Genomic DNA, 27,325 nt, shown 5'->3' on the forward strand with positions numbered 1-27,325 from the left:
GAGTAGGTTCATCCCCATTTATGACCCACATGTGTCTGACCTTGTCCATCCTAAAACACTTCGTGCCGAGCGCCATAACCCATGGATTATTGGCATTTTCATTTTATGACCCCCATTACTGACCCTCCCCAAGATCCATTCCATTCACCTCACCAAATCCACAATTCCGGTCCTGCTATCTTATAGCTGCCCACCCACCATCGACTGATCCACTGAGCCCCCGAAACCAATGAGACCTTACACCTTTCCATCCTTGACTATGGTAAAAAGAAATATGCCCCACCCTAGTGTCAGCTATGTCTTCAGTCACTTCCTCCCTAGGTCCTGGGGCCGCTAAGGCTGGAGTCCCAGGAAGGGGTCAGAACCCATGTGGCCATGACTTATATGTTGCAAACTTATACTTAGGATACTTCATTAATATCAGATCAGTGAGGGTCCGACCTTCGGGACCCCAGAAGTTGTGGCTGAATATAAAGAGTGAACAGAGCCGGATCGGCACATCTCCATACACTACGTAATGGCCGTTCTCCGTACGGCAGCTCAGATCACATTCACTTCAGTAGGAGTTGAGCTGCGCCGATCCGGCTCCGTACACTCTTTACCTCAGGGCACAGCTGATTGATATCTGGCACCACTATTAATCGGATATTGGGGACATACCCCAAAGAGTGGTCATCAGTATAAAACCATAAAACCTTTAACAATAAGCAATTTGTACTGCACTTCCAAGAGTAGAAACAACTTCTACTTAGCAGTAGCTGCGTGTTGACCACTTTATGGGATCCCGGTTTTTGCAAGCAACACAATCCAATTTTGATTTGCATTTTTTTTTTTCCTGCTAATGCGGTTATTTTAATTCTGATAACCTTTTGACCAGTCGCCTGTTCTTGGCTTTGTCGTCGTCCCGAATTCGATCTCCTTTTCGCCTAAATTGGCTTAGAAATCAACTCTCAGATAAAAAGCTGCCCGATAACTGCGAATTGGGCATCCACCAGGGACGAGAGTCATCGGAGTGTGAAGGACAAGACGTTTCCTTAGTGTCCATGCACTGAAATGAGACACTACCAAGTTCATGAATAGGAAAAAAAGGGCAGTGCACGGAGCCCGCCATGTAAAGGAACGACCCCGTCCGTGTTACTGTCTTTATGGGATCTTTTCACCCCCAACCCTAGGAGATAATTTCATAACAGAGCTTTAAGAAAAAAAAAAAATAGAATGGTAAAAAAAAAGCGCTTAACTCCGTGAGATCAATTAGCTTTCCATGCTATGAGAATTGTGATTAGTGACAACGCGGGGTTATTTATGAGTCTGCGGTCTGCTCGGGACGGATGAGACAAGCCATGTAGAATTTACTCTTGAGGAAATGATGGAGCAAATTCCCTCAGCTAATCCTCTTGTACAGCATGATAGATTTCTAGCAAGACACACAAATCCCTTTTATAACCCATGGCAAAATACAATTTTAGCACAGGGACGTATTCCAAGGTTTGGGGGTAGATAAAAGGGAGGTGGGGATGCTGCAGGTCCCTGGTTTATCGCTTTAGACTATTTTCAGCACGAACAGACGATGCCGCCCAAATGAAAGCGAGGAAATCTAGACGTTTCATGGGATAAATTAATAATCATAGAGGAAATATAGATGAGTGAGGGGCAGAGAGGGCATAGAAGAGCGAGACCCCCATTGTGGCGGCAGATATTTCCATTAAGGATAAAAAGGGCTGGAGGCGATTTTCCTCCTTTATGAAGTTTTGTCCTGCTCCGGTTCTCAGCCCCCCAATAGAAGACCTCATAAGACCACCCACGGCTGTGACACAACTATCCGTGGTCACCAGATCTGCCCCTATATTTTGTACACTATAGTCGAGGGTCGTCTTCCACTTGAGGAGCTGAAGTTTTCAAAGAACAGACATTGGGATTCACTGTCCACCAAGTTTGTACAATCTGGACCATTCAGGTCGTTGTTCTGTCTGATGAGAGCGAGAAGAGTTTTGTTTGTTCAGGAGAAATAGATTTTAGTTGTTCTAGGAGTGGAGTCAGAAATTGATCCCAATCCAGCAGTTGAGCGTGAGCAGCGGATCTGGTTGCTTGGATGAGCGAGTGTAGCACATACGTGCCAGACTGTCTGGAGGATTCGGTTGGGTCAACGGACAGTCATCCGCATATTGTCCTACAGAGTATTCATTGTATTCACATACCAATAATCCATCATAGGTATTACTCATATAATAGTCAGGAAAGTCATCATGGGAACTGCAGTCACATCACATTATAAGTCTGAGATTCTGTATGAAATGGAAAATGAGCGGAAAGCAAATCATTAATAAGGCTAGAGGCAACCAAATAAATCGTTGGGTCCCAAACAGAGATTTAGAATGGGCTCCACTAAGAGCTCCAAGCACTTTAGTCAAATGTCCACTGTGCTGTTTTTTTCTCCCTGAAATTCAGTTTGGATTATATCCTAAGTCATGTGACAAGGCTCGTTAAAGGGTCGACATTGACTGTTAGGATTGCTACTTCCCTCTGCTTTGCTCTGACGAGGGGCAGTACCCCGAAACACAGTGTCTGCAAATTGAGATTCTGGTTTAGCTATTATCCTAAGTCATGTGACAAGGCTCGGTAAAGGGTGGACATTGACTGTTAGGATTGCTACTTCCCATAGGTGGCACTAGAGTTCTAGCCCTCTTCCTCTCTGAAGAGACAATTTGCACAGTGCTGAATAATAAAATATCTGTAATGGGGTGCTTCTTTTTTTCTGACATGAAAAATGATTAAAAAAAGTCTGACTGTTTGTTGTCATCACTAGGCGGAGCTCACTACACAAAATTGGAGCCATGTAAATCTGTATGAAGCGAGCTCCCCTAGTGGTGACTGTATAAATCTGTATGTATTGAGCTCCCCTAGTGGTGACTGTATAAATCTGTATGTAGTGAGCTCCCCTAGTGGTGACTGTATAAATCTGTATGTAGTGAGCTCCCCTAGTGGTGGCTGTAAAAATCTGTATGTAGTGAGCTCCCCTAGTGGTGACTGTATAAATCTGTATGTAGTGGGCTCCTTCTAGTGGTGGCTGTATAAATCTGTATGTAGTGAGCTCCCCTAGTGGTGACTGTATAAATGTGTAGGTAGTGAGCTCCCTCTAGTGGTGACTGTATAAATGTGTAGGTAGTGAGCTCCCCCTAGTGGTCACTGTATAAATATGTAGGTAGTGAGCTCCCCTAGTGGTGGCTGTAAAAATCTGTATGTAGTGAGCTCCCTCTAGTGGTATCTGTAGTATAAATCTGTACGTAGTGAGCTCCCTCTAGTGGCGTCTGTAGTATAAATCTGTATGTAGTGAGCTTCTAGTGGTGACTGTATAAATCTGTATGTAGTGAGCTCCATCTTGTGGTGTCTGTATAAATCTGTATGTAGTGAGCTCCCCTAGTGGTGTCTGTAGTATAAATATGTATGTAGTGAGCTCCCTCTAGTGGTGTCTGTAGTATAAATCTGTATGTAGCGAGCTTCTAGTGGTGACTGTATAAATCTGTATGTAGTGAGCTCCCTCTAGTGGTGTCTGTAGTATAAATCTGTATGTAGTGAGCTCCCCTAGTGGTGTCTGTAGTATAAATATGTATGTAGTGAGCTCCCTCTAGTGGTGTCTGTAGTATAAATCTGTATGTAGCGAGCTCCCTCTAGTGGTGTCTGTAGTATAAATCTGTACGTAGTGAGCTCCCTCTAGTGGTGACTGTAGTATAAATCTGTATGTAGTGAGCTCCCTCTAGTGGTGTCTGTATAAATCTGTATGTAGTGAGCTCCCCTAGTGGTGTCTGTAGTATAAATCTGTATGTAGTGAGCTCCCCCTAGAGGTAGCTGTATAAATCTGCATGCAGTGACAATTTTTTTTTTATTATTATTATTATACATTTTTATAGCGCCATTAATTCCATGGCGCTTTACATGTGAATACGAGGCAAATCTAGACAAATACATTAAACATGAGCAGATAACAGGCACACGGGTACATAAGGAGGGAGGACCCTGCCTGCGAGGGCTCACAGTCTGCAGGGGATGGGTGATAAAACACTAGGAGAGGGTAGGGCAGGTTGCGCGGCGGTTCAGTAACTTCAGGATCACTGCAGGCTGTAGGCTTGTTGGAAGAGGTGGGTCTTCAGGTTCTTTTTGAAGGTTTCTATGGTAGGCGAGAGTCTGATCTGTTGGGGTAGAGAGTTCCAGAGTATGGGGCAAGCACGGGACATAATGAAGATTACCGCAATTCATTGGCAGCTCACAATGAACTAAGCGTGGGAACAGCTGGTAGTGACTGGCGGTAATCTTTATGACGACGTTACAGCGTGACACCGAAGCTGCACCCCAATCTCAGCTCAGCGTCTACTGGATGACAGAGTAAACGGTCGCATTGTGCCACTGCTCAGCAAGGCATCCAGATGAAGCAGAGATGGATTACAGCATGGGACATATTTTTATAGCAATACATTGGAAAATGAGGGTGGAATGTGTATTTCAATTTAAAGGACTTTATTCTGGCTGTGTCTTTTTTTACAATATGACTGTGGGAATAGTAATGGGGGCGTCTTATGGACGAGTCTCCATTACTAACCCCTGGGCTTGATGTTAGTTGATAATACAAAGCTGACATCAACCCTATTACCCCACTTACCACTGCACCAGGTCAAGTGGGAAGAGCACGGCTAAGCCCCAGATTTGGCGCATCTTATGGATGCGCCATTTCAGGGGCAGCTGAGGTTATTAGCCTGGGGCGGGGGCCAATATCCATGGCCCCTCCCTGGCTTTTAGGCTAAGTGCACACGTTGCAGAACTGCCGCGGAAATCAGTGTATCAGTGAATGAGACATTTTGCGGCCCGTGCCAATAGAAAAAACGGACGTCTGCGGGCTTTTCACACTGTCCATGTGAAAAACCGGACATACCCACCACCATTGAATACAATGGGGGTTTGTGTCTGTATTTGCGGTCCTTAAAAAATGGACCACATACAGACATGAAAAACGGATGTCTGGAGGGGCCTAAAGCTGTATGCAGTGGGCTCCGTCTAGTGATTGCCCCAATGAAAGCATCTCACAATACAGAATTTAAATACATTGCACTGTGCAAGCACAATACACGAAAACTATGGAATTTTAAATATTAGTAAGACCCTAGATTTAAACATTAAAAGAACTGCACTGCATATATCATTGTAAAACCCACAGGGCAACGATATGGAAGCATGAACTACACAGAAATAAGCTTCTGCGTCCACTTCCAGCATCGCTGAAATATGAAGAGCTGGTGGGGAATAGGCCTCACCGGAGACCTGACTCACACCCCGGACCTGACCTGAATGATCACATCTAACAACCTCCTTCTTGATCTCTCAGAAACCTGCAGAGCGTCCATGATAAGCTTTGATCATCGTAAACTCTTGAGACCAGACCTAGCTACAATGCCCAAATACAAGTGCCCCGTTACAAAGAGGGTCCACAGTGGCCAAAGGAGGCTACTTTAATTATGAACCGCGGTGAGCCAATCCATTCCTGCCTGGCGGGCTTCGTGTTTCAGGAGTAGTCATTATTTTAAATTAGTTCTTCACGGCCACAGGCTTTTACCATGTGAGGAGTCTCCAGTAACCAGCCTTATTAATTGGGTAACCTGACGTCCTGCGTGATACCAAGTATATACAGTACATTCACAAGTCGCGAACTTGGTGAAAATAGAAGGTGCTCATGTGGAAATCTGACGTTGGACATTGAAGTCTGTTCACACCTGGCTAGTGGTGAACCTTGATCGTATTCAAAGGGCAATCTAAAATCTATTCGTCAAACACATCAACCTCTAATGGGCCCAGTATACTCAAAAATAGTCCTCTTTTGGCCAATACGTGTCCACATACCATTTTTCCTGATGATCGGGATCGTGTCACTGGCCTAAAGTCGTGAATTCATAAACCGTCACAGATGTCCGTTTAGATCACATTATTCACACTTGTATTTCACCGTTTCTGACTTATTTGCGATGCCGGATTTCAGCCACATGGCTTAGTCCGGCATTGCGTGCCATTTTCCGACCTTACTGGCCGGGTGCAGATTCGACACCTGTGTTCTGTTATCACACGGTTTTGGCAGGAGATGTCCTGAAGGAATAAAGAAGGCAAGACTCCGGATTGTGGAAAAATTAGCACCGCTGTGGAAATCTGGAAGCCGATGTTTGAAAAGATTAATCCAGAAATTCAGAGTAGATTCTATGAACCGTCGTTAACACGAAGCTTCATCCAGCCCAGGAAATTTTTTTTTCCATCATAATTATAAAATCTGTGGTTTTATTTTAAAAGATTCCTAATGAGCAAACTTTCACCTGGCAAATGGGAGGATGAATTCACCAGATGACCTAATGGCGCCAGTATAGATTAAGACGTAAAAATGTGAGCTTTTCAGATCACATTTGGATGAGACTCTTCCCTGTGACTTGGACTCTGCACCAGTCCCATTGGGGCAAAATGGTCCAGAAAACTGTCACAGGTAGCGGCTTTACACAGAGGCATGAATGTGGCTAGTTAGGCTTACATCGGATTTTGGCTATTAATTGAAGGTGGCATGTCTTTCCCAAAGAACGCCTCGTAGTCCTATAGTAGAGTATACAGTTGTGTGAAAAAGTGTTTGCCCCCTTCCTGATTTCCTATTCTTTTACATGTTTATCACAATTAGATGTTTCAGATCACCGAACAAATGTAAATATTAGACAAAGATAACACAAGTAATCATAAAATGCAGTTTTTAAATGAAGGTCATTTTTATTAAGGGAAAAAGAAATCCAAACCTACAGTGTCCTGTGTAAAGACATGATTGCCTCCTAAACCTAATAACTCGTTTGTGATAACTGACAATGAGTCTTTTACAACGCTCTAGAAGAATTTTGGCCACTTATCTTTGCAGAATTGTTATAATTCAGCCACAATGGAGGGTTTCCAAGCATGAATCGCCTTTTAAAGGTTATACAACCGCATCTCAAATTGGACCAAGGTTAGGACTTTGACTAGGCCACTCCAAAGTCTTAATTTTGTTTTTCTTTAGCCATTCAGAGGTGGACTTGCTGGTGTGTTCTGGGTCATTATCCTGCTGCATAACCCAAGTGCACTTCAGACTGAGATAACGAACAGATGGCCGGACATTCTCCTTCAGGATTTTTTAGTAGAAAGCAGAATTTATAGTTCCATTTACTACAGAAAGTCCCAGACTATCACACTACCACCACCATTATTTTATTGTTGGTATGATGTGCCTTTTTGAAATGCTGTGTTACTTCTACGCCAGATGTAATGGGACATACACCATTCAAAAAGTTAAACTTTTGTCTTGTCCGTCCACAGAGTATTCTCCCAAAAGTCTTGGGATAATCAAGATGTTTTCTGGCATAGCTGAGACAAGTCTTTGTGTTCTGATTGCTCAGCAGTGGTTTCTGTCTTGGAACTCTGCCATGCCGGCCATTTTTGCTCAGTCTCTTTCTTATGGTGGAGTCATGACCATTGACCTTAACTGAGGCAAGTGAGGTCTGTGGATGTTGTTATGGGGTCTTTTGTGACCTCTTGTATGAGTCGACTCTGCGCTCTTGGGGTAATTTTGGCTGACCACACCTGAGAAGGCTCCCCACTATTCCATGTTTTCGCCATTTGTGGATAATGGCTGTCAATGTGGATCACTGGAGTCCCAAAGCTTTAGGAATGAATTTATAACCTTTTCCAGACTAATAGATCTCAATTACTTTGTTTCTCATTTGTTCCAGAATTTATTTGGATCTCAGCATGATATTTAGCTTTTGAGGATCTTTTGTTCTACTCCACTTTGTCAGGCGGGTCCTATTTATGTGATTTCTTGATTGAGAACAGGTGTGTCAGTAATCAGGCCTTGGTGTAGCTAGGGAATGTGAACTCAGCATCCCAATAATATGATTAAACCACAGTTAATTTATGTTTTAACGGGGGCGGCAGTCACTTTTTCACACAGGGCCCTGTAGGTTTGGACTTACCGTACTTTTCCGTTAATAATAACGACCTTCATTTATAAACTGCATTACTCATTAGTAACTTTAGTGTTCTAATCACTGCCTCTAGAAGCTGAGAAAATGAAGTTTAATCAATAAGTTGTTATTTAGGATGCACCCTGGATGTGTCCAAGAGGCTCAGAGAGGTGTTTCACCTTCTGGTTTTGCATGTTCTGCCTTCCTTATTTTATGTAGATTTTTTTTATGGATTTACAGGTCCTTCTCAAAAAATTAGCATATAGTGTTAAATTTCATTATTTACCATAATGTAATGATTACAATTAAACTTTCATATATTATAGATTCATTATCCACCAACTGAAATTTGTCAGGTCTTTTATTGTTTTAATACTGATGATTTTGGCATACAACTCCTGATAACCCAAAAAACCTGTCTCAATAAATTAGCATATTTCACCCATCCAATCAAATAAAAGTGTTTTTTAATAACAAACAAAAAAAACAACAAATAATAATGTTCAGTTATGCACTCAATACTTGGTCGGGAATCCTTTGGCAGAAATGACTGCTTCAATGCGGCGTGGCATGGAGGCAATCAGCCTGTGACACTGCTGAGATGTTATGGAGGCCCAGGATGCTTCAATAGCGGCCTTAAGCTCATCCAGAGTGTTGGGTCTTGTGTCTCTCAACTTTCTCTTCACAATATCCCACAGATTCTCTATGGGGTTCAGGTCAGGAGAGTTGGCAGGCCAATTGAGCACAGTAATACCATGGTCAGTAAACCATTTACCAGTGGTTTTGGCACTGTGAGCAGGTGCCAGGTCGTGCTGAAAAATGAAATCTTCATCTCCATAAAGCATTTCAGCCGATGGAAGCATGAAGTGCTCCAAAATCTCCTGATAGCTAGCTGCATTGACCCTGCCCTTGATGAAACACAGTGGACCAACACCAGCAGCTGACATGGCACCCCACACCATCACTGACTGTGGGTACTTGACACTGGACTTCAGGCATTTTGGCATTTCCTTCTCCCCAGTCTTCTTCCAGACTCTGGCACCTTGATTTCCGAATGACATGCAAAATTTGCTTTCATCAGAAAAAAGTACTTGGGACCACTTAGCAACAGTCCAGTGCTGCTTCTCTGTAGCTCAAAAGTGGTTTTACCTGGGGAATGCGGCACCTGTAGCCCATTTCCTGCACACGCCTGTGCACGGTGGCTCTGGATGTTTCCACACCAGACTCAGTCCACTGCTTCCTCAGGTTCCCCAAGGTCTGGAATCGGTCCTTCTCCACAATCTTCCTCAGGGTCCGGTCTCCTCTTCTCGTTGTACAGCGTTTTCTGCCACATTGTTTCCTTCCAACAGACTTACCATTGAGGTGCCTTGATACAGCACTCTGGGAACAGCCTATTTGTTGAGAAATTTCTTTCTGGGTCTTACCCTCTTGCTTGAGGGTGTCAATGATGGCCTTCTTGACATCTGTCAGGTCGCTAGTCTTACCCATGATGGGGGTTTTGAGTAATGAACCAGGCAGGGAGTTTATAAAAGCCTCAGGTATCTTTTGCATGTGTTTAGAGTTAATTAGTTGATTCAGAAGATTAGGGTAATAGGTCGTTTAGAGAACCTTTTCTTGATATGCTAATTTATTGAGACAGGTTTTTTGGGTTATCAGGAGTTGTATGCCAAAATCATCAGTATTAAAACAATAAAAGACCTGACAAATTTCAGTTGGTGGATAATGAATCTATAATATATGAAAGTTTAATTGTAATCATTACATTATGGTAAATATTGAAATTTAACACTATATGCTAATTTTTTGAGAAGGACCTGTATATAAAATTGACTGTGGAAATTCCAGGTACTGGCGTACACTCGCCAATGTTATTCAACAGAGATATGGGATAATGGAGAGCAGTAGTAAAATACAAAGTAATGGAATGAGATCGGCGTGAATCTGCTCACTCCGAACGTCGCAAAAAATAACAAAAAAAAGTGAAAGATACAGCCATATCCATCTGATGTAAGGAGGTTCAGTTGGGCCCGTAACCCTCTGTAAGGAGTTGTACGCGGTCATTAATGTGTTGACTATTTTATGACCAAGCTCAATAGATCTTCTTTCCAGCATGACCATCTTGTCTTTACTTTCCGCACTTCAGGGTACGGTGGTATTTCCATTTCACTTACCACCAAGATGTCAGATAAAGCATCTACGGATCTGCCGTAAATGCTGCTCCTGGGTTAAAGCACCAATTGTAAGTGAAAGGAAATGACTGCCCCGTCAGACCCACCTTCCCCTATTGAAGTGCACATAAAACAAAAATAATAAAAGAAAAAAAAAAAGTAATTGACTTTTTTTTTTAATAAACGTTTTAATGCAGTAACTTTATTGCCAATCAAATTTGACAGAGCTCATTAAAGCGTTGTAAGCCAAGATCCTGGATATGGAGGCGGATTCTGGCAGCGCTTTAAAAGCGCTCCTTTATAGAAAGCATTAACTCGCTTTGGGCCTTGAGTTCGAAATGAAAGTCATGTCCATAAAAAGTGGAAGAAGTTGCTTTTATTTCAGTGCGGTGTAAGTCAGGACTGGGTTCACTGTGTTAAAATGAAACGAGAGCGAGGTTTACGGCGCTCACTAATAAATACTCTGCGGACGTAGAAAACATGTTCCCACTTTATGAAACGCCGAATACCATTTTGGGGAGCGAATTACATTAGCAATAATTGTGCCTGTTAAGGGTTTTATTTTCCTTTTTTTTTGGCAGCGGATCTCGCGGTATTGTGTTTAATGGCAGGCGCAGCGCCGAGAGATGCGAGATATGGAAGTCCCGTGTTGCTGTGTGACGCGAGGGCAACATCTCAGGGTCGGGTCCTGCTGCACCTAATGCCGAAATTGTGATGACAGCTGCCAGTGTGACGTGGCCGACGACTGGACCCAAAACTAATGCAACGTTACAAAACACACGTTTGATAAGGGGCGCACATCTGCATTTCCAGATATTTACATTGGAAACATATCAGCGCGTAGTTTGCGACGTAAAGGGTGAAATGAACTCCTGCCATGCTCCAAAAATGCACCTTTATTCCGCGGCTTTAAACAGCTTCATCTGCGCAAGCAAAAATTGAAAGTTTTTGCAGCAAAGTTCTTGGTTATACAACAAAAACCATGATCCAACCGCCACATCTCTGAATGAACTCTATGACTACGTACAGAAAAGATGGGTCAGAAAAAACGAAGGACGGTAAAGATTTATTATCACAGACATCAGTGCAGAACTCGGGCTCCATCAGGAGTAAAGGAAACAAAATGTTGCCGAATGTGAACATTTACCTGTAGTTGGCAGATAAGGGGCATCTCTTATATAGCGACATTATCGATTCATCTGCCCCCCAGGTGAAGGCTACAGTAAAGTGATTTATGAGGTCCCCGGAGAAAGCGGTTACATACATATATAAAGGCAGGGACTTGGCCTGGTGGCACTGCGATGCTCAGGGCGGCTGAGCCCATAGACATGTAAGAAGTGTCCTCGGCTACTTTGTTAATTTCATGGCGTTTAATCACATCAATGTTGACAGTTGATGCAGGAAGAGAAGCGAACGCTTGTGCTACGGAGAGCTGCAGATCATACAGCTAATGTAGGAAATCCAATGTCGTGTAAGAGAATCTTGGGGGAAAAAACACCAAACATGACACACGTGACAGCAGGAACAGAAACGGAGACTCCAGGATCGATGTGGACCCGACAGATCTGGAGAATTATCCAAATTACTTTTCCAAAAATAAGGAATGATGGACGTAGGGAAGGGATGAGAGAGCGGCACAATCATTAGATGCACCACATTTATTATAGAGTATACCTGGGACTTCAATGATGTAATCCCTATCCGTAGGATAGATCATCAGCATCACATCAGTGGGGGTCCGACACCCGGCAGCCTCACTGATCAGCTAATCGCCGGAGCCACCGAGCACTGGACGTGCTGCACCCGCTCTTCCCTTCGCTTCTATGACAGAGTACCAGTCAGTCTGCAATTTATTAATGGGGTGTCAGGACCTGGACCACAACCAGTCATGCATGTGTACCAATATGTCCAGGGTGCCGTGCCATTAGGCCATGGGCACCATTTTCTACACCACTAAGTTGAAATTTTGCTTTAAAAATTGTGGAAAGAATTGAATTCCAAGAATCACAAAACTCAAGATAGAAGTCGTCTGAACACGCCGATTTCAGAGGGATCGCCCGACCGTCTCTCCTGATAGATGACGTTGGGGGGCATAGTGTTGACAGGTTGGACTTCAATCGCCCAATTCTTTTAATCAGCGGGGAGACATCAGCAGACATAATTCTGGCAGTGGCTCTTGTAGTGGGGCGCAAGTATTTCTGTGTACAGGCGAGTTCGAGTGAAAGCTGCCGGACCACTGATCGTTGGGATTGGGATGACACCCATCTAAGGGGACATGAAGACCCTTTAATGAAACGTGGCATGTAACCACAAAATTGTTTTGCCTACAAATGGTCTCCCTATTATTTCTGGTGGGTGTAGAAGGTTCACCCCTTATGTATATAGCCAGTTTAAGTCCAGATATTTTTGCACTTTTCATGTCTCTATCTCGGAGTATATATCATTAGGACTGGAACTGGTCCAATATTGTCCAGAAGAGGATTCACCTCCCAGTTGTCTTTAGACAACTGAAGCTTGAAAAAGCATTACAGATAAAGAGCGGCCATTGGGGCCGTACGCTCTCCCTGTATGCAGATACCAGGCTCATTTTCATCCACTTTGCATATTAGAAGTCACAGGATGTTTGGGTTCCTGGGAAAGACATTAGATCGATGTAGATGAATCACAGAAGCGCTGATAATGCAGAATTCTCACATCAGAGATACGACCAGTGAATGTAAATGTATCGGCGTCTTCATTGTGTCTTACAATGAACTCTGATCCGATCTTAATCATAAAGATGGTGTCGGACAAGGAGCCCGCACAGGAAGCTTATTCTAATCGTTCCTTCCAAAATTTACTCTACAGTTCTAATCATTTCCGACAAGTAATAAAAGGAAATGCCGGCGATAAATGAAGATTCTGCGTTGCGCCAACATCTAGGAAATCGGCTTGTTTTAGGGGTTGGCAGATGTGTCACATATTTCATCTTATTTAATGCACAAAATGAAATCCATATTGGACATCTGCATTATAAAATGCCACACCGCAAATTATAGGTCAATATTTGTGCAACTTGTGGATAAGATTTCTGAGACTCTTAGAACAAGGACTCCCTACCCCAACCCTATTAACGTAGATACCTTAAAATGTGTTTTCCAAAACAGCCATTTCCTTTATCTATATACCCCATTTATACTTTCCCAATGGGAGGCACGATGGACTCGGAGGCTCTGTTTTCGCCAGGGGTGGACAGTGTGGAAATTTAATAGACAGATGATCTCGTCCTATCAAAGCAAGAATTATAATATAGCCCTCAAAGGTAAATGACCATTGCTGGTGGATTGCAAGTAAAATGAGGTTTTGTACCGTGCAGAGTGTCACGTGGAGCAGAAGATCTCAGGAGTTTCCTGTAAACTTCTTAGTTGATGGAAGTCGACGCTCCAGGGATTATTCCATGCACCTAAGAAGAAAAACAGGACAGCAGTCTGTGCATCGGTGTCTGCGGTGACTACATGGAATGAAGGCAAATGCAAAAATAAAGTTACCCTGGTTGCACAGAGACATTTGCTTGCCATCTAATAGGTGATATGAACATTGGATGATGTCGGTGATAACACCTACGGCATGTCTAGTGTCACAGTGTTCTGCGCAGGTAGACTTCTGGCCGCTGATTGACGCTGGTTTACATCAGCTGATGAGACTATATGAGGACAGGCCATTGCTAATACTATTTATTGATCTGTGCCTTTCAGTTTGCACAATGTCGGCAGCACATCCACGTCCTAAGTGACGACTCTTATTAGGCGATATAAAGCGTATGATCGGCCATTGGATTATTGCTGCCATGTTTACATGGGTCATAGATAGGGGACGAGAGTACCTATTAATACTCATTCGCCCACTTATCAACCCATGTCGCAGAGTCGCTACATCCAGGTAAAAGGATGAAGGAGGAAGACAATGTCGCCCCCTTTCCCCCTATCAGGGGTACCACTAGAATGGCTTGGCTCTGGTGGTTGGAGGAGACTGACCGCGTCTTCATTGTGTCTTACAATGAACGCAGATCCGATTTTAATCGTACAGGTGGTGTCGGACAAGGAGCTCGCACAGGAAGATTATGCTAATCGTTCCTTCCTAGTTTTACTCTTCAGCTCTAATAATTTCCAACAAGTAATAATAGGAAACGCCAGCAAGAAATGAAGACTCTGCGTTGCGCCTAAATGAAGGATAGCGGCTTGTTATAGAGTTTGCAGATGTGTCACAAATTTCATCTTATTTATTGAAGCAGACTGAAATCCATATTGGACGTTTGCATTATAAAATGCCATGCTGCAAGTCAATTTTTGTACAACTTATGGATAAGATTTCTTTGACTCTTACCCCATCCCTATTAAGTTGGATATCTGAAAATGTTTTCCAAAACAGCCATTTCCTTTACCCATATACCCCATCTACACTTTCCCAATGGGAGGCACGATGGACTTGGAGGCCCAGTTTTCGGCAGGGGTGGACAGTGTGGAAATTTAAGAGATTATCTTGTCCTACTTCTTTTGTTTGCATTTATTGCACCATGAAATAAAATAAAATAAAGATGAGAGGTCTGTGGTGCACCTTGAAAAAGCTCACGCGAAACGCGCGTCGGTGGCAGAGTGTTGTGTGGTCTGGTCTGAGTGGCAGTATGGGTAAGCACTTTGGGACGAGGGGTTAAGCATTTGGAAACATGGTATTTACCGGGATTGATGGCATTGGTTTCCGTATATATTGATGTTTAAACTCCTATACCCCTATATTTTGAACTTATAAGCTTTATTCAATACCCCTGTTCCGTTTCAGCTGGGACACATATACCACCACATACCTGATCCCTTGCTGTTTTTGTGTCGCTCTTATTTACTTGTGTACATTACTATTATCATTTTTTTATGCTTTTGTACTGATCATGTATTCTATTAAAGCTATACTCTTAATTATTTGTGGACTTAGTACTCCATTTTTTTCTTGATATCTTGGTTGTATTGAGGAGTGTCCTATTTTGTGTGCTGTCCACTTGATGATTGGGTTATTTGTTACTGACTACAAATGGTTCTTTTGATGGTCTATATGTAAACCATTAGACATTGTAGCATTAATAGTCAGATTTACAGATATGGTTCTGCCATCTGTGATTGCCCCAAACAAGTGCAGACCGGCAGCGGCCACAAGCTCGCTCCTCAATGTCCAAATCCCTCACCGCTCCTCAAAAAAACACCAAATGTTAGCACATCAATAAAAACCAAGAACATTTCCAGAACCATGAGTACTCATTATGACCACATGAAAAGTTTCCACAAACAGCTGAATGCCAGTCACAGCCGTGGCCCGAGCGGAGAGACCTTGGCAGTCATTTCAATGCGCGGTGCTTGCAGTCGCCTTTTCTGGCAGGGTCCCGGTGGAGCTCATTCTGAGCTTATTTTCTGCACAGGCCTCTAAAGGTGAAGACTTGAAGACTGAAGCCACAGCAAACTCCTTGGTTGCCAGGAGCTGAATGAGGTCAGTGCATCTCGCCTGGTGTCAGGAGGTTTGCGCACGGTATAGAGAGGCTCATGATGCAGACGTTTGGCTTTATGTGATCCCTCCCAGGTGTAAGCAAAGCTGCTGACACCAGCAATGTAACAACATACTGTCAACACACGTTACAAATCATCATCCCCTGGCAAAGGCAACACATTCATCTCTACACCCCACAGAAATAGGAACCTTCAGCAGCACCAAAATCTGACGCATCAAAGGTTACTAATCGTTAGTGCCGAATTTACACCGGATTATCGAGATTACAGACAGACAAGACTGAGGGAAGAGGCGCCAATTATGTGCTGCAATAAGTATGAGCGGAATTTGCAATGAATGAATGTGGACCATCCATACTGCCCCGATCACAAAGAAATCCTGGCCCAAACACATCCCTACAGAATTACTGCAATATTCTGCGGTGATTCCAAATGATATATGCTGATTCACGACTATCACCGACGCGCTGCGCAGGGCATGGTACATTACGCGGCTCCCCCAAAATTCACCTCTACATCCAGCCGGCCTCCCGGGATCACCCCCAGAATCACCTCTACATTCAGCCACGCTCCCGGGATCACCCCCAGAATCACCTCTACATTCAGCCACGCTCCCGGGATCACCCCCAGAATCACCTCTACATCCAGCCACGTTCCCCGGGATCACCCCCAGAATCACCTCTACATCCAGCCACGCTCCCCGGGATCACCCCCAGAATCACCTCTACATCCAGCCACGCTCCCGGGATCACCCTCAGAATCACCTCTACATCCAGCCACGCTCCCGGGATCACCCCCAGAATCACCTCTACATCCAGCCACGCTCCCGGGATCACCCTCAGAATCACCTCTACATCCAGCCGGCCTCCCGGGATCACCCCCAGAATCACCTCTACATTCAGCCACGCTCCCGGGATCACCCCCAGAATCACCTCTACATTCAGCCACGCTCCCGGGATCACCCCCAGAATCACCTCTACATCCAGCCACGTTCCCCGGGATCACCCCCAGAATCACCTCTACATCCAGCCACGCTCCCCGGGATCACCCCCAGAATCACCTCTACATCCAGCCACGCTCCCGGGATCACCCTCAGAATCACCTCTACATCCAGCCACGCTCCCGGGATCACCCCCAGAATCACCTCTACATCCAGCCACGCTCCCGGGATCACCCCCAGAATCACCTCTACATCCAGCCACGCTCCCGGGATCACCCCCAGAATCACCTCTACATCCAGCCACGCTCCCGGGATCACCCCCAGAATCACCTCTACATCCAGCCACGCTCCCGGGATCACCCCCAGAATCACCTCTACATTCAGCCACGCTCCCGGGATCACCCCCAGAATCACCTCTACATTCAGCCACGCTCCCGGGATCACCCCCAGAATCACCTCTACATCCAGCCACGTTCACCGGGATCACCCCCAGAATCACCTCTACATCCAGCCACGCTCCCCGGGATCACCCCCAGAATCACCTCTACATCCAGCCACGCTCCCGGGATCACCCTCAGAATCACCTCTACATCCAGCCACGCTCCCGGGATCACCCCCAGAATCACCTCTACATCCAGCCACGCTCCCGGGATCACCCCCAGAATCACCTCTACATCCAGCCACGCTCCCGGGATCACCCCCAGAATCACCTCTACATCCAGCCACGCTCCCGGGATCACCCCCAGAATCACCTCTACATCCAGCCACGCTCCCGGGATCACCCCCAGAATCACCTCTACGTTCAGCCACGCTCCCGGGATCACCCCCAGAATCACCTCTACATTCAGCCACGCTCCCGGGATCACCCCCAGAATCACCTCTACATCCAGCCACGTTCCCCGGGATCACCCCCAGAATCACCTCTACATCCAGCCACGCTCCCCGGGATCACCCCCAGAATCACCTCTACATCCAGCCACGCTCCCGGGATCACCCTCAGAATCACCTCTACATCCAGCCACGCTCCCGGGATCACCCCCAGAATCACCTCTACATCCAGCCACGCTCCCGGGATCACCCCCAGAATCACCTCTACATCCAGCCACGCTGCCGGGATCACCCCCAGAATCACCTCTACATCCAGCCACGCTCCCGGGATCACCCCTAGAATCACCTCTACATCCAGCCACACTCCCGGGATCACCTCTACATTCAGCCATGCTCCCGGGATCACCCCCAGAATTACCACTATGTCCAGCTACGCTCCCGGGATTACCTTCCAAGATTCACCTCTACATCCAGCCGGCCTCCCGGGATCACCCCCAGAATCCCCTCTACATTCAGCCACGCTCCCGGGATCACCCCCAGAATCACCTCTACATTCAGCCACGCTCCCGGGATCACCCCCAGAATTACCACTACGTTCAGCCGCGCTCCCGGGATTACCCCCCAAGATTCACCTCTACATCCAGCCAGCCTCCCGGGATCACCCCCAGAATCACCTCTACATCCAGCCACGCTCCCGGGATCACCCCCAGAATCACCTCTATATCCAGCCACGCTCCCGGGATCACCCCCAGAATCACCTCTACGTCCAGCCGCGCTCCCCGAATCACCCCCAGAATCACCTCTACATCCAGCCACGCTCCCGGGATCACCCCTAGAATCACCTCTACATCCAGCCACGCTCCCGGGATCACCTCTACATCCAGCCACGCTCCCGGGATCACCCCTAGAATCAACTCTACATTCAGCCATGCTCCCAGAATCACTTCTACATACAGGCGTACTTTCAGGATCAACCCCACATACTACACAGGTGTCTCTTTAAGAGTAATGGTCTTCCTACTTTTCTCCGCCTGTATTACATGTGTAATAAAAACTTACAATAATGCTCCTGTGTAGCATGTCTACGCAAGGAAAAGCGGGGGCGGCCCGTCGCCTCTCCACAAGAAGTGGTCCTTCTTTTACATAAATTATTCTCACCTTTGTTACCTCTATCCCTATTCACTACTGTCCCTCTTTTGGAACAGAGCAATAGATTTGCATGAATAAATTGTCATTTTTATCAAATCTATTTCTTGCTCCTTACTATATATTAATTCACATTCTGAACATCATTCAGCGATTTGTACTGGTCATGTGTGAAGAAGGAACATGCCTGTGAATCCTGTGCCAATAGCCTTTCCTAACTCCTTCATGCACACGCTCAATTCGTACATGTGTGAATTCTGAGAGAGACGAATATCCCGTTACCACACCCTTTTGTCCCCGCTCCAGACCCCTCTCTATCTTCCAGACATATCTGGCAGTGGATAATGCCAGAGAACCAATGATTGGGCATGTTGAAATTCAATATATCTCACCTCCTTTTTCACCAGTGTATGAGCTAAATGAACATCTGCAGAACATCCTATGGTTAAACAATCTCCCCAGAAGCAACGTGTTCGGGCAGTAAGTAATGTGAATGGTCTCCTACCCTGCTCTCTGAAGACAATGATATATGAGTGCTGACCTGGTGTATATAGCGTGAGATAGCGCTACCTGAGTGTGTTGGAGGATACTCGCTTGGCAACGGGATTAAAGCACTCAGGAACGGTTTCTCACAAAAACAATCTATTTGGTTTATTTTGCACTCATACACCACACCACGAACAGTTCATTATATACACCCACAGAACATTATAACCACTGACAGTCTGTTCCAATGGCAGATACTTCTCTGCCGGTAACCCCCTTTATCTGAAGTTACCTTACAGGAGCTCCGGCTCCACACACACAGTCCTGTCAGTCCTGGTTCCCAGGGAAGCTGCCTAACTGGGATCACCGTCCTTGTGACTAGGGCACCTTAGATAGTCCAGACCCGCAGAAGGAACAATAGGTTCCCCAACACAGTAGCCGTTCCAGGCTATCCAGATACGGCCTCTCCATGTGCTATTCAGGAAGTCCAGTCCCAGGCACTTCCAACACACAGGCCTTCAGTCCATAGACTCACCAGGTGCTTCCAGGAATCCAGTCCACTCCAGGACATTCCAACACACAGGCCATCCAGGACTTTACACACGGACCATTCCGGTCCATACACTCTCTGACCATGTGACCCAAACCCTGGTCACATTATGTAGCTGTAACCACCCCCCAGGTGGGAGGTGTGTGTGGTTAGTCAGTCCCGCCCAGCTCTCCAACTAACTCTGTAAGCCTCCCCTTAAACTAAACAAATACTTGTGGAACTACAGATCCCAGAACAATAATACTGGCTTACAGCGCAGACTCCCTCTGCGACACATACCAGCCATTTACAAACATGCCGGACCCCGTTTCACAAACGCAGTTACGCCTCCATGTGTATCCTCAGGAGCCCACACAGCGCCCCCTGGCTGCATCATGGGCCACTGCATCACAATAGCAAAAGCTGAAAACTGACCATGTCAGTGCGCAAAGGTACATCACTGCAGATACAAGGATTCCCATTACAACATGTATTTAAGATCGCTCTCATTTACAAAGAATAACAATGATGCTGCAGTAATAAGAATTTGCTCAGAATATTCCAGTCTAAGAAGCACTGGAATCTCGGGGATTTCTATGGACCGTCAATAATATCAGGCAGCATAGATTGCACTGCCCCATAGTAAGTAGTCAGGTGTTTCCCACCCTGAAATAGGAAGGATTCATCCCAGTGTCATTAGTTGCATCTCGGCGCCTGCGGTCTACAGATCCAGGTGTGCTTCTAGATGTAGCATCCACTTTAATAGAGAACCGTGCTGATTCATTGCAGCAAACGGGCCCAGAGGCTCCAGAGCGGCCGCTCACAACAGCCATCAGCCAACATTTCCCCCAACGCCTAATTAACAGCCGGGCTGACAGTGCTTCATCTCCATGGGAGGCCGCGGCTATGGCCTGGAAACATAGTGAAAGAGACAGAGCGGGCGTCTCTTAGGGAAAGCAACGCCATTCCCAATACTCCTATGTGCCTGCGCGCGGAAGGAGGGAGGATTTATTAGAGTATACATTTGCACAACCGCAAAAAGCTCTCAGCAGTTTCCCCACCCCTCGGAAATGCTTAAAATATACTACAAAATAATGATTCCTTAGAAACTCCGGGAGGTGGAGAATATATCCAAGGCCTCCACGCAGAACAGTGAGGGGAAATCAGAAATCCAAAAGTAAGGCATCTAAATGTGGGACCGACCTCCAGAACAGAGTCCAGAGGCTGGAAAATGGCCCAATCCCCAGCAGCACCAGGTACGTGTGTCTGAACACATTTATGGCAGCTGCAGGGACGATCTGCCCAGCTATAAAAATAGAAGCCATTTCCAGGTAATGGATCCAAGATGAACACATTGCTAATGGCAGAAAAGAGCATTCTGCTGTAATTCTGTTCTAGCATCACATGTAGAGGGAATCTGAGCACCCGGCGGGGGGTGATGGCCCATACACAATGGGGGCAGAATTGCTGCAGAAAATCGCCAAAACGTATCCAAAACCGCACCGTAGGAACGTAGAATAACGTTAAAAACTTTAATACGTTAGTTTCATAACACCTGGGTACAAGTCGGCTTGGGATCACAATAGTCTTGTTTTTTTTGGATTTCGTCACTATATTTCCGTTTAATTATTTTTTGTTCTTTTTTCTCTCCTTTGTGTATAATTAGCAATCGAACCTGTCTGGACCTTCTACTTCTCACAAGTGAAGGTTTGTTACACTTGTACACAGTAGACCATCTTCTACACAATTCGTTAAGACTTCGCCCTCTTTTTTTTTTTTTACGCCAGAAAAAAATGGCAAAACACGCCTTCCTGAATCGTCCCACTGTGTCCTGATGGTTTGCTACAATGTATCAGGGCTGACAAGAGCCATCGGAGACAAGGCTGCACAGGTGAGATACAATTATAGAGCTGTACTCGAAAATGGATGAAAACGGTGTGTGCTTCACTAGTAAAAAAAAAGGAACCAGTTTTACATTCAATTTAGATCAGCTTTCCATGGACTCATAGAAAGGGACCGAATGGGGACTCGTCTGCGAATATACAGTATGATGAAAGCAGGACCTGCTGTAATTCTCTAAACAGATAATCCATGTGGGAAAATCGCAGGTTTTATACTTTAGGAGGTTTCAAGTGCTGCTCTGAAGCTCATCTGACCACTGTATCGCACCAACCTCCTCCGATGGTGCAGAGGCAAAGCTACTACTGCCAGCAACACAGGGGCGCTCAGTCATGACCGGAGGTGCGACCTTGCCAAGCAGGAAGCAAAGAGGAAGAAGAGCGGTGCGCTCCTGAAGAAAGAAAACACAACAACCCAGAAGTAGAGAGGAAGAAGAGCGGTGCGCTCCTGAAGAAAGGAAACACAACAACCCGGAAGCAGAGAGGAAGAAGAGCGGTGCGCTCCTGAAGAAAGAAAGCACAACAACCCAGAAGCAGAGAGGAAGAAGAGCGGTGCGCTCCTGAAGAAAGGAAACACAACAACCCAGAAGCAGAGAGGAAGAAGAGCAGTGCGCTCCTGAAGAAAGGAAACACAACAACCCAGAAGCAGAGAGGAAGAAGAGCGGTGCGCTCCTGAAGAAAGGAAACACAACAACCCGGAAGCAGAGAGGAAGAAGAGCGGTGCGCTCCTGAAGAAAGGAAACACAACAACCCGGAAGCAGAGAGGAAGAAGAGCGGTGCGCTCCTGAAGAAAGAAAGCACAACAACCCAGAAGCAGAGAGGAAGAAGAGCGGTGCGCTCCTGAAGAAAGGAAACACAACAACCCAGAAGCAGAGAGGAAGAAGAGCGGTGCGCTCCTGAAGAAAGGAAACACAACAACCCAGAAGCAGAGAGGAAGAAGAGCGGTGCGCTCCTGAAGAAAAAACACAACAACCCAGAAGCAGAGAGGAAGAAGAGCGGTGCGCTCCTGAAGAAAGAAAACACAACAACCCGGAAGCAGAGAGGAAGAAGAGCGGTGCGCTCCTGAAGAAAGAAAGCACAACAACCCAGAAGCAGAGAGGAAGAAGAGCGGTGCGCTCCTGAAGAAAGGAAACACAACAACCCAGAAGCAGAGAGGAAGAAGAGCGGTGCGCTCCTGAAGAAAGGAAACACAACAACCCAGAAGCAGAGAGGAAGAAGAGCGGTGCGCTCCTGAAGAAAAAACACAACAACCCAGAAGCAGAGAGGAAGAAGAGCGGTGCGCTCCTGAAGAAAGAAAACACAACAACCCGGAAGCAGAGAGGAAGAAGAGCGGTGCGCTCCTGAAGAAAAAACACAACAACCCTCTAAGCCTTCTCTACATACAACTGGACGCCCTACTATGGTGGCTTCACATGCAGCTTGTCCAGCCAGGATTTTCATGCAGACTGATGTTATCTGCAAGTCAACAAATAAAAAAAAATTGGTGTTTATTGCACTTAATATTTGTTTGTTATTCTATTTGTGTATGGATATTCTGGGGCTTATCTTTTCACATGATATAGCTTTTTTTATGCACTTTCCTATAGGCTTCTCTATATAGAAAAAATATATATATATTTTACTGAAAGCTTTACAATCATGGCTTCTTTTTGCAAACCAATAAAAACTTAACAAAAAAAAAAGCATGAAAGACGCCTCAAGTAGATTCCCACAAGTGAACAAGATTTACAGCCCGATCTGCACAAGAGATCGGTAAGCGGCAGCATGATCGTGGCTTCACAACGTAGATTATTTTCAGACTATACAGATTATAAATGAACTAAAAATGAGTAAATTGTTACATTAAGATGTCGTACAACAGAACCGTGTTAATGAGAGGCAGGGGTCCCTTTAATGCACCCATAACACGCCGACATTCTCTGTAGTTTTATGGAGAATCATCGGCCAAGTCCACATTTCTATTTGGGATCAGTTTGTATCTGAACAAGTTGAAACTAAAAAGGATCAAACAGATAAAAAAAAAAGCTCATTTGTAACAGACCTGCCAAATGGATCTGCTTAAAGTGAAATTTTAGTGCCGTCTGGTGTCTTTTTTTTTTCCCTTTTCTTTACTAGAATGGTCTTTTAAAACAGATCCGTTATGCAGAAAGCATAATTAATGACCATAAAGATCCATTTCCCATTAGCTTTAATGTAAAAGAAAAAAATATATAATAAAAAATAATTTTGGACTAGATTCTTACATTTTTTGGTGCAATTTAAAAGTTGAAATAAAATTTAGCTTTTTTTAATCGGCTCCAGACCATGTTTACAAAAGTAGGCAAAGCTGGGGTCGGACGGGGCGTGAGAGCGCGCCCCTGACCAACTCCTGATAATTTACACCACTGGTGGTGTACATTGCGGCAGAAATGTATTCCTGTCCCTGACTGGAGTAATATATCCGGTAGGTGAAGGATGCACTAATTTCATTACAAAGTGCACACACCTTAATGAATTTGGTGAATCTTTCAGCAGCGCACAGTTCATCAAAACAAGTCTGAAAAACACCAGTCTTGATGACTCGGGGCCTTGTGCCCATTCAGTGTGAAATCCGACTGAAGGTAGTGAGTTTTTTTTTGTCTCTTAAAAAAAATGTAGAGGATGGAATGGATGCAAGCTTAAAACATTTTTCCAAGAAGATAAGTCTCCTCATCACTCTGACGTGCCAGGCCTGGCTCGTCACTCTCCACAAGGAGAAACGTTACCCCTTAGACCACAGTTCAGAGACTCAAACCTAGCCAAATCAGATCTCATACTTTGCACTTATGAGGGGTAGTACCCCAAAACATTGTGTCTGCAAACTGAGATTGTGGTTTGCCTTTTATCCCAAGTCCAATATTGCAAGGCTCGTTAAAGGGTCGATAATTACTTTTAGGGTCGCTGCTTCCAATAGGAGATGGTAGAGTTCTACTCCTCTGTGAAGAGACAATTTGCATATTTAAATTTCCCAGAGCAGGATGCATGGCTTATAAGTCTCCTCACTCTGACATGCCAGGCTTGGCTTACCACAAGGAGAAGCATTATCCCTTAAACCCCTGGGGGGGGGGGAGGGGGGGAAAGCTTCAATTGAAAGAGTCCTGTAACTGAACATTTTATTTACATATTTTTGAGTCTCAAAAGGATCAGAAAAGCGTAAATGTGAACGCAGCCCGACATGGCGATCAGTCCGGCGGCCCCCCAGAGCTGAATTTCCCACATGTCGGACCTCACATGGCCCCTTGGCTTTTAAGGCTATACATTAACCCTGTTTCATATTCGCCATGTGCATTTCCTGGCCGTCTGGTTACAGAGGCTCATAAACCGGAGCGCACGTTGCGCCCCATGACGGAGAATAAATCCATGCTGACGGCAGCTCGATAGAGCAGCGCACTGTAACAGCCTGTGACATTCAGAGTCATATTTACAGCTCTTCTGAGCGTTAGATGAATGGAGCAGGCGTGGACAGCACCCGCACATGGCAGGAGATGCCCATTCTGCTTGGGCACATTGGCTGCTGCCAGCCCCGAGGATGAAATCTGACAGCTAGGAACAAGCAGCGGGACGGCCGCACAAGGCCGATAAATAAGAGAAAGTTAAAGCGCCCTGAAGTGGTGAGCGCCACACTGTTAGGCCTCGGGCAGATGAGAGGCAGAGACGGAGGAAACGCGCTGCCCGCCAGCTCTCAAACAGTGGGATTAATAACGCATCAATTTTAATGCAGCGGCCTTTTTTTTCTGCTTCACAAACAGCAAAGTGAATGTTTGAGCATCTCGGCGGGGGGCTAATGAGCAGTCTGATTACTTATTCAGATTTCTGCACGCAGACATGTTCCGTCCTGGAGAGGGGGATGGAGGAGACTTCACTCATAATGCCATGGAAATTAAGGCGAGAACACCGGTATAGGAGATTACAGGAGGAAATGGATATTACGCCGTCTCCTTTGTCCTTATAATTCATGCAGGAGATTCTCATTGCATTAAAGAATTGCATGAAAGACCTGGAGAATGTCAGACTTCACGATATACACAGCCATGAGGCGGGAGGATAGGAGCAGAGGACCCATCGGGGCGATTTACCACCGCCATGTATACGTATGGCCATGTGCATGACAATAGGGATGCTAAAAGGGACAGTGCACGCTTCATCTATTACACTGTGCTGCCCCCTGCTGGACGCCGTCCACATCTGTGTCATATCTGTCCATACAAGGGGGGCGCTCAGACTATTACACGGATATGAAAGGCATTTAACCCCTTCATGAACTAGGCGCTTGTCCTTTACTATATCCTACCAGTATGGGTGCATACACACATTGTGGATATGTTCATACACCTCAATACAGTGAGTGCGTTATTACTGTTGGTAGAGCAGGGCTAAACGATCAATAATAATAAAAAATAATAATAATCTTAATTTTTATATAGCGCTAACATATTCCGCAGCGCTTTACAGCTTTGCACACATTATTATAACTGTCCCCGATGGGGCTCATAATCTAGAATCCTTCAGTATGTCTTTGGAATGTGGGAGGAAACCGGAGTACCCGGAGGAAACCCACACACAAACATAAGAACATATAAACTCTTTGCAGATGTTGTCCTGGGTGGGATTAGAACCCAGGACCCCAGCGCTGCAAGGCTGCAGTGCTAACCACTGAGCCACCGTGCTGCCCCTATAAAAGCCAATATACGTGTGCAGTATATTCCTGTAATCACCAAACATGGCGGTTTTATTATGTCGTCCACATGTTCTTGGAGGAGGACCACAAAATAATCGGGAATGAAAAAGTAAGGATGCCGATGGCTGAGAGCTTTTCCTTCTGACCCCTTCCCCATACACATGCACGCTTAGTTCTGCTGACCGTACATGTGATCTCAACAGGGAGAGGGGAATAATTTGTGTCAAGACCCCTCTGTCTTCCTACACATCCATCTATTATCCTTTGGGTAACTCTGTCCCCACCTCCAGACCCCTCTGTCCTCCTACACATTCATCTATTATCCTTTGGGTAACTCTGTCCCCACCTCCAGACCCCTCTGTCCTCCTACAAATCCATCTATTATCCATTCGGTAGCTCTGTCCCTACCTCCAGACCCTTCTGTCATCCTACACATCCATCTATTATCCTTTGGGTAACTCTGTCCCCACCTCCAGACCCCTCTGTCATCCTACACACCCATCTATTATCCTTTGGGTAACTCTGTCCCCACCTCCAGACCCCTCTGTCCTCCTACACATCATCTATTATCCTTTGGGTAGCTCTGTCCCCACCTCCAGACCCCTCTGTCCTCCTACACATCCATCTATTATCCTTTGGGTAACTCTGTCCCCACCTCCAGACCCCTCTGTCCTCCTACACATCCATTTATTATCCTTTGGGTAGCTCTGTCCCCACCTCCAGACCCCTCTGTCCTCCTACACATCATCTATTATCCTTTGGGTAGCTCTGTCCCCACCTCCAGACCCCTCTGTCCTCCTACACATCCATCTATTATCCTTTGGGTAACTCTGTCCCCACCTCCAGACCCCTCTGTCCTCCTACACATCCATTTATTATCCTTTGGGTAGCTCTGTCCCCACCTCCAGACCCCTCTGTCATCCTACACATCCATCTATTATCCTTTGGGTAACTCTGTCCCCACCTCCAGACCCCTCTGTCCTCCTACACATCATCTATTATCCTTTGGGTAGCTCTGTCCCCACCTCCAGACCCCTCTGTCATCCTTCACACCCATCTATTATCCTTTGGGTATCTCTGTCCCCACCTCCAGACCCCTCTGT

General features: G+C 45.7%; 2 protein-coding genes across 13 annotated transcripts in view; one reads left to right on the forward strand and one right to left on the reverse strand.

The window, feature by feature from the left end:
* Nucleotides 1-27,325, reverse strand: part of PKNOX2 (PBX/knotted 1 homeobox 2) — a 340,867-nt gene that overhangs the window by 87,111 nt on the left and 226,431 nt on the right. For 7 of the 12 annotated variants that reach the window (XM_069741542.1, XM_069741539.1, XM_069741535.1 and 4 more), the window contains exon 4: nucleotides 13,520-13,613. The exons of the other annotated variants lie outside the window; for them this stretch is intronic. The gene's annotated coding sequence lies outside the window, so the exon portion shown is untranslated. The remainder of the gene's footprint in view (nucleotides 1-13,519; nucleotides 13,614-27,325) is intronic. 12 annotated transcript variants of the gene reach the window in all.
* LOC138652268 (DNA-directed RNA polymerase II subunit RPB1-like) lies at nucleotides 16,132-18,303 on the forward strand. The gene is made up of 2 exons (XM_069743036.1): nucleotides 16,132-16,689; nucleotides 17,362-18,303. Exons 1-2 carry the CDS (start codon nucleotides 16,132-16,134, stop codon nucleotides 18,301-18,303), a joined length of 1,500 nt encoding a protein of 499 aa, XP_069599137.1.

This window comes from Ranitomeya imitator, chromosome 10 (assembly GCF_032444005.1).
Source record: "Ranitomeya imitator isolate aRanImi1 chromosome 10, aRanImi1.pri, whole genome shotgun sequence".
Taxonomy (NCBI): domain Eukaryota; kingdom Metazoa; phylum Chordata; class Amphibia; order Anura; family Dendrobatidae; genus Ranitomeya; species Ranitomeya imitator.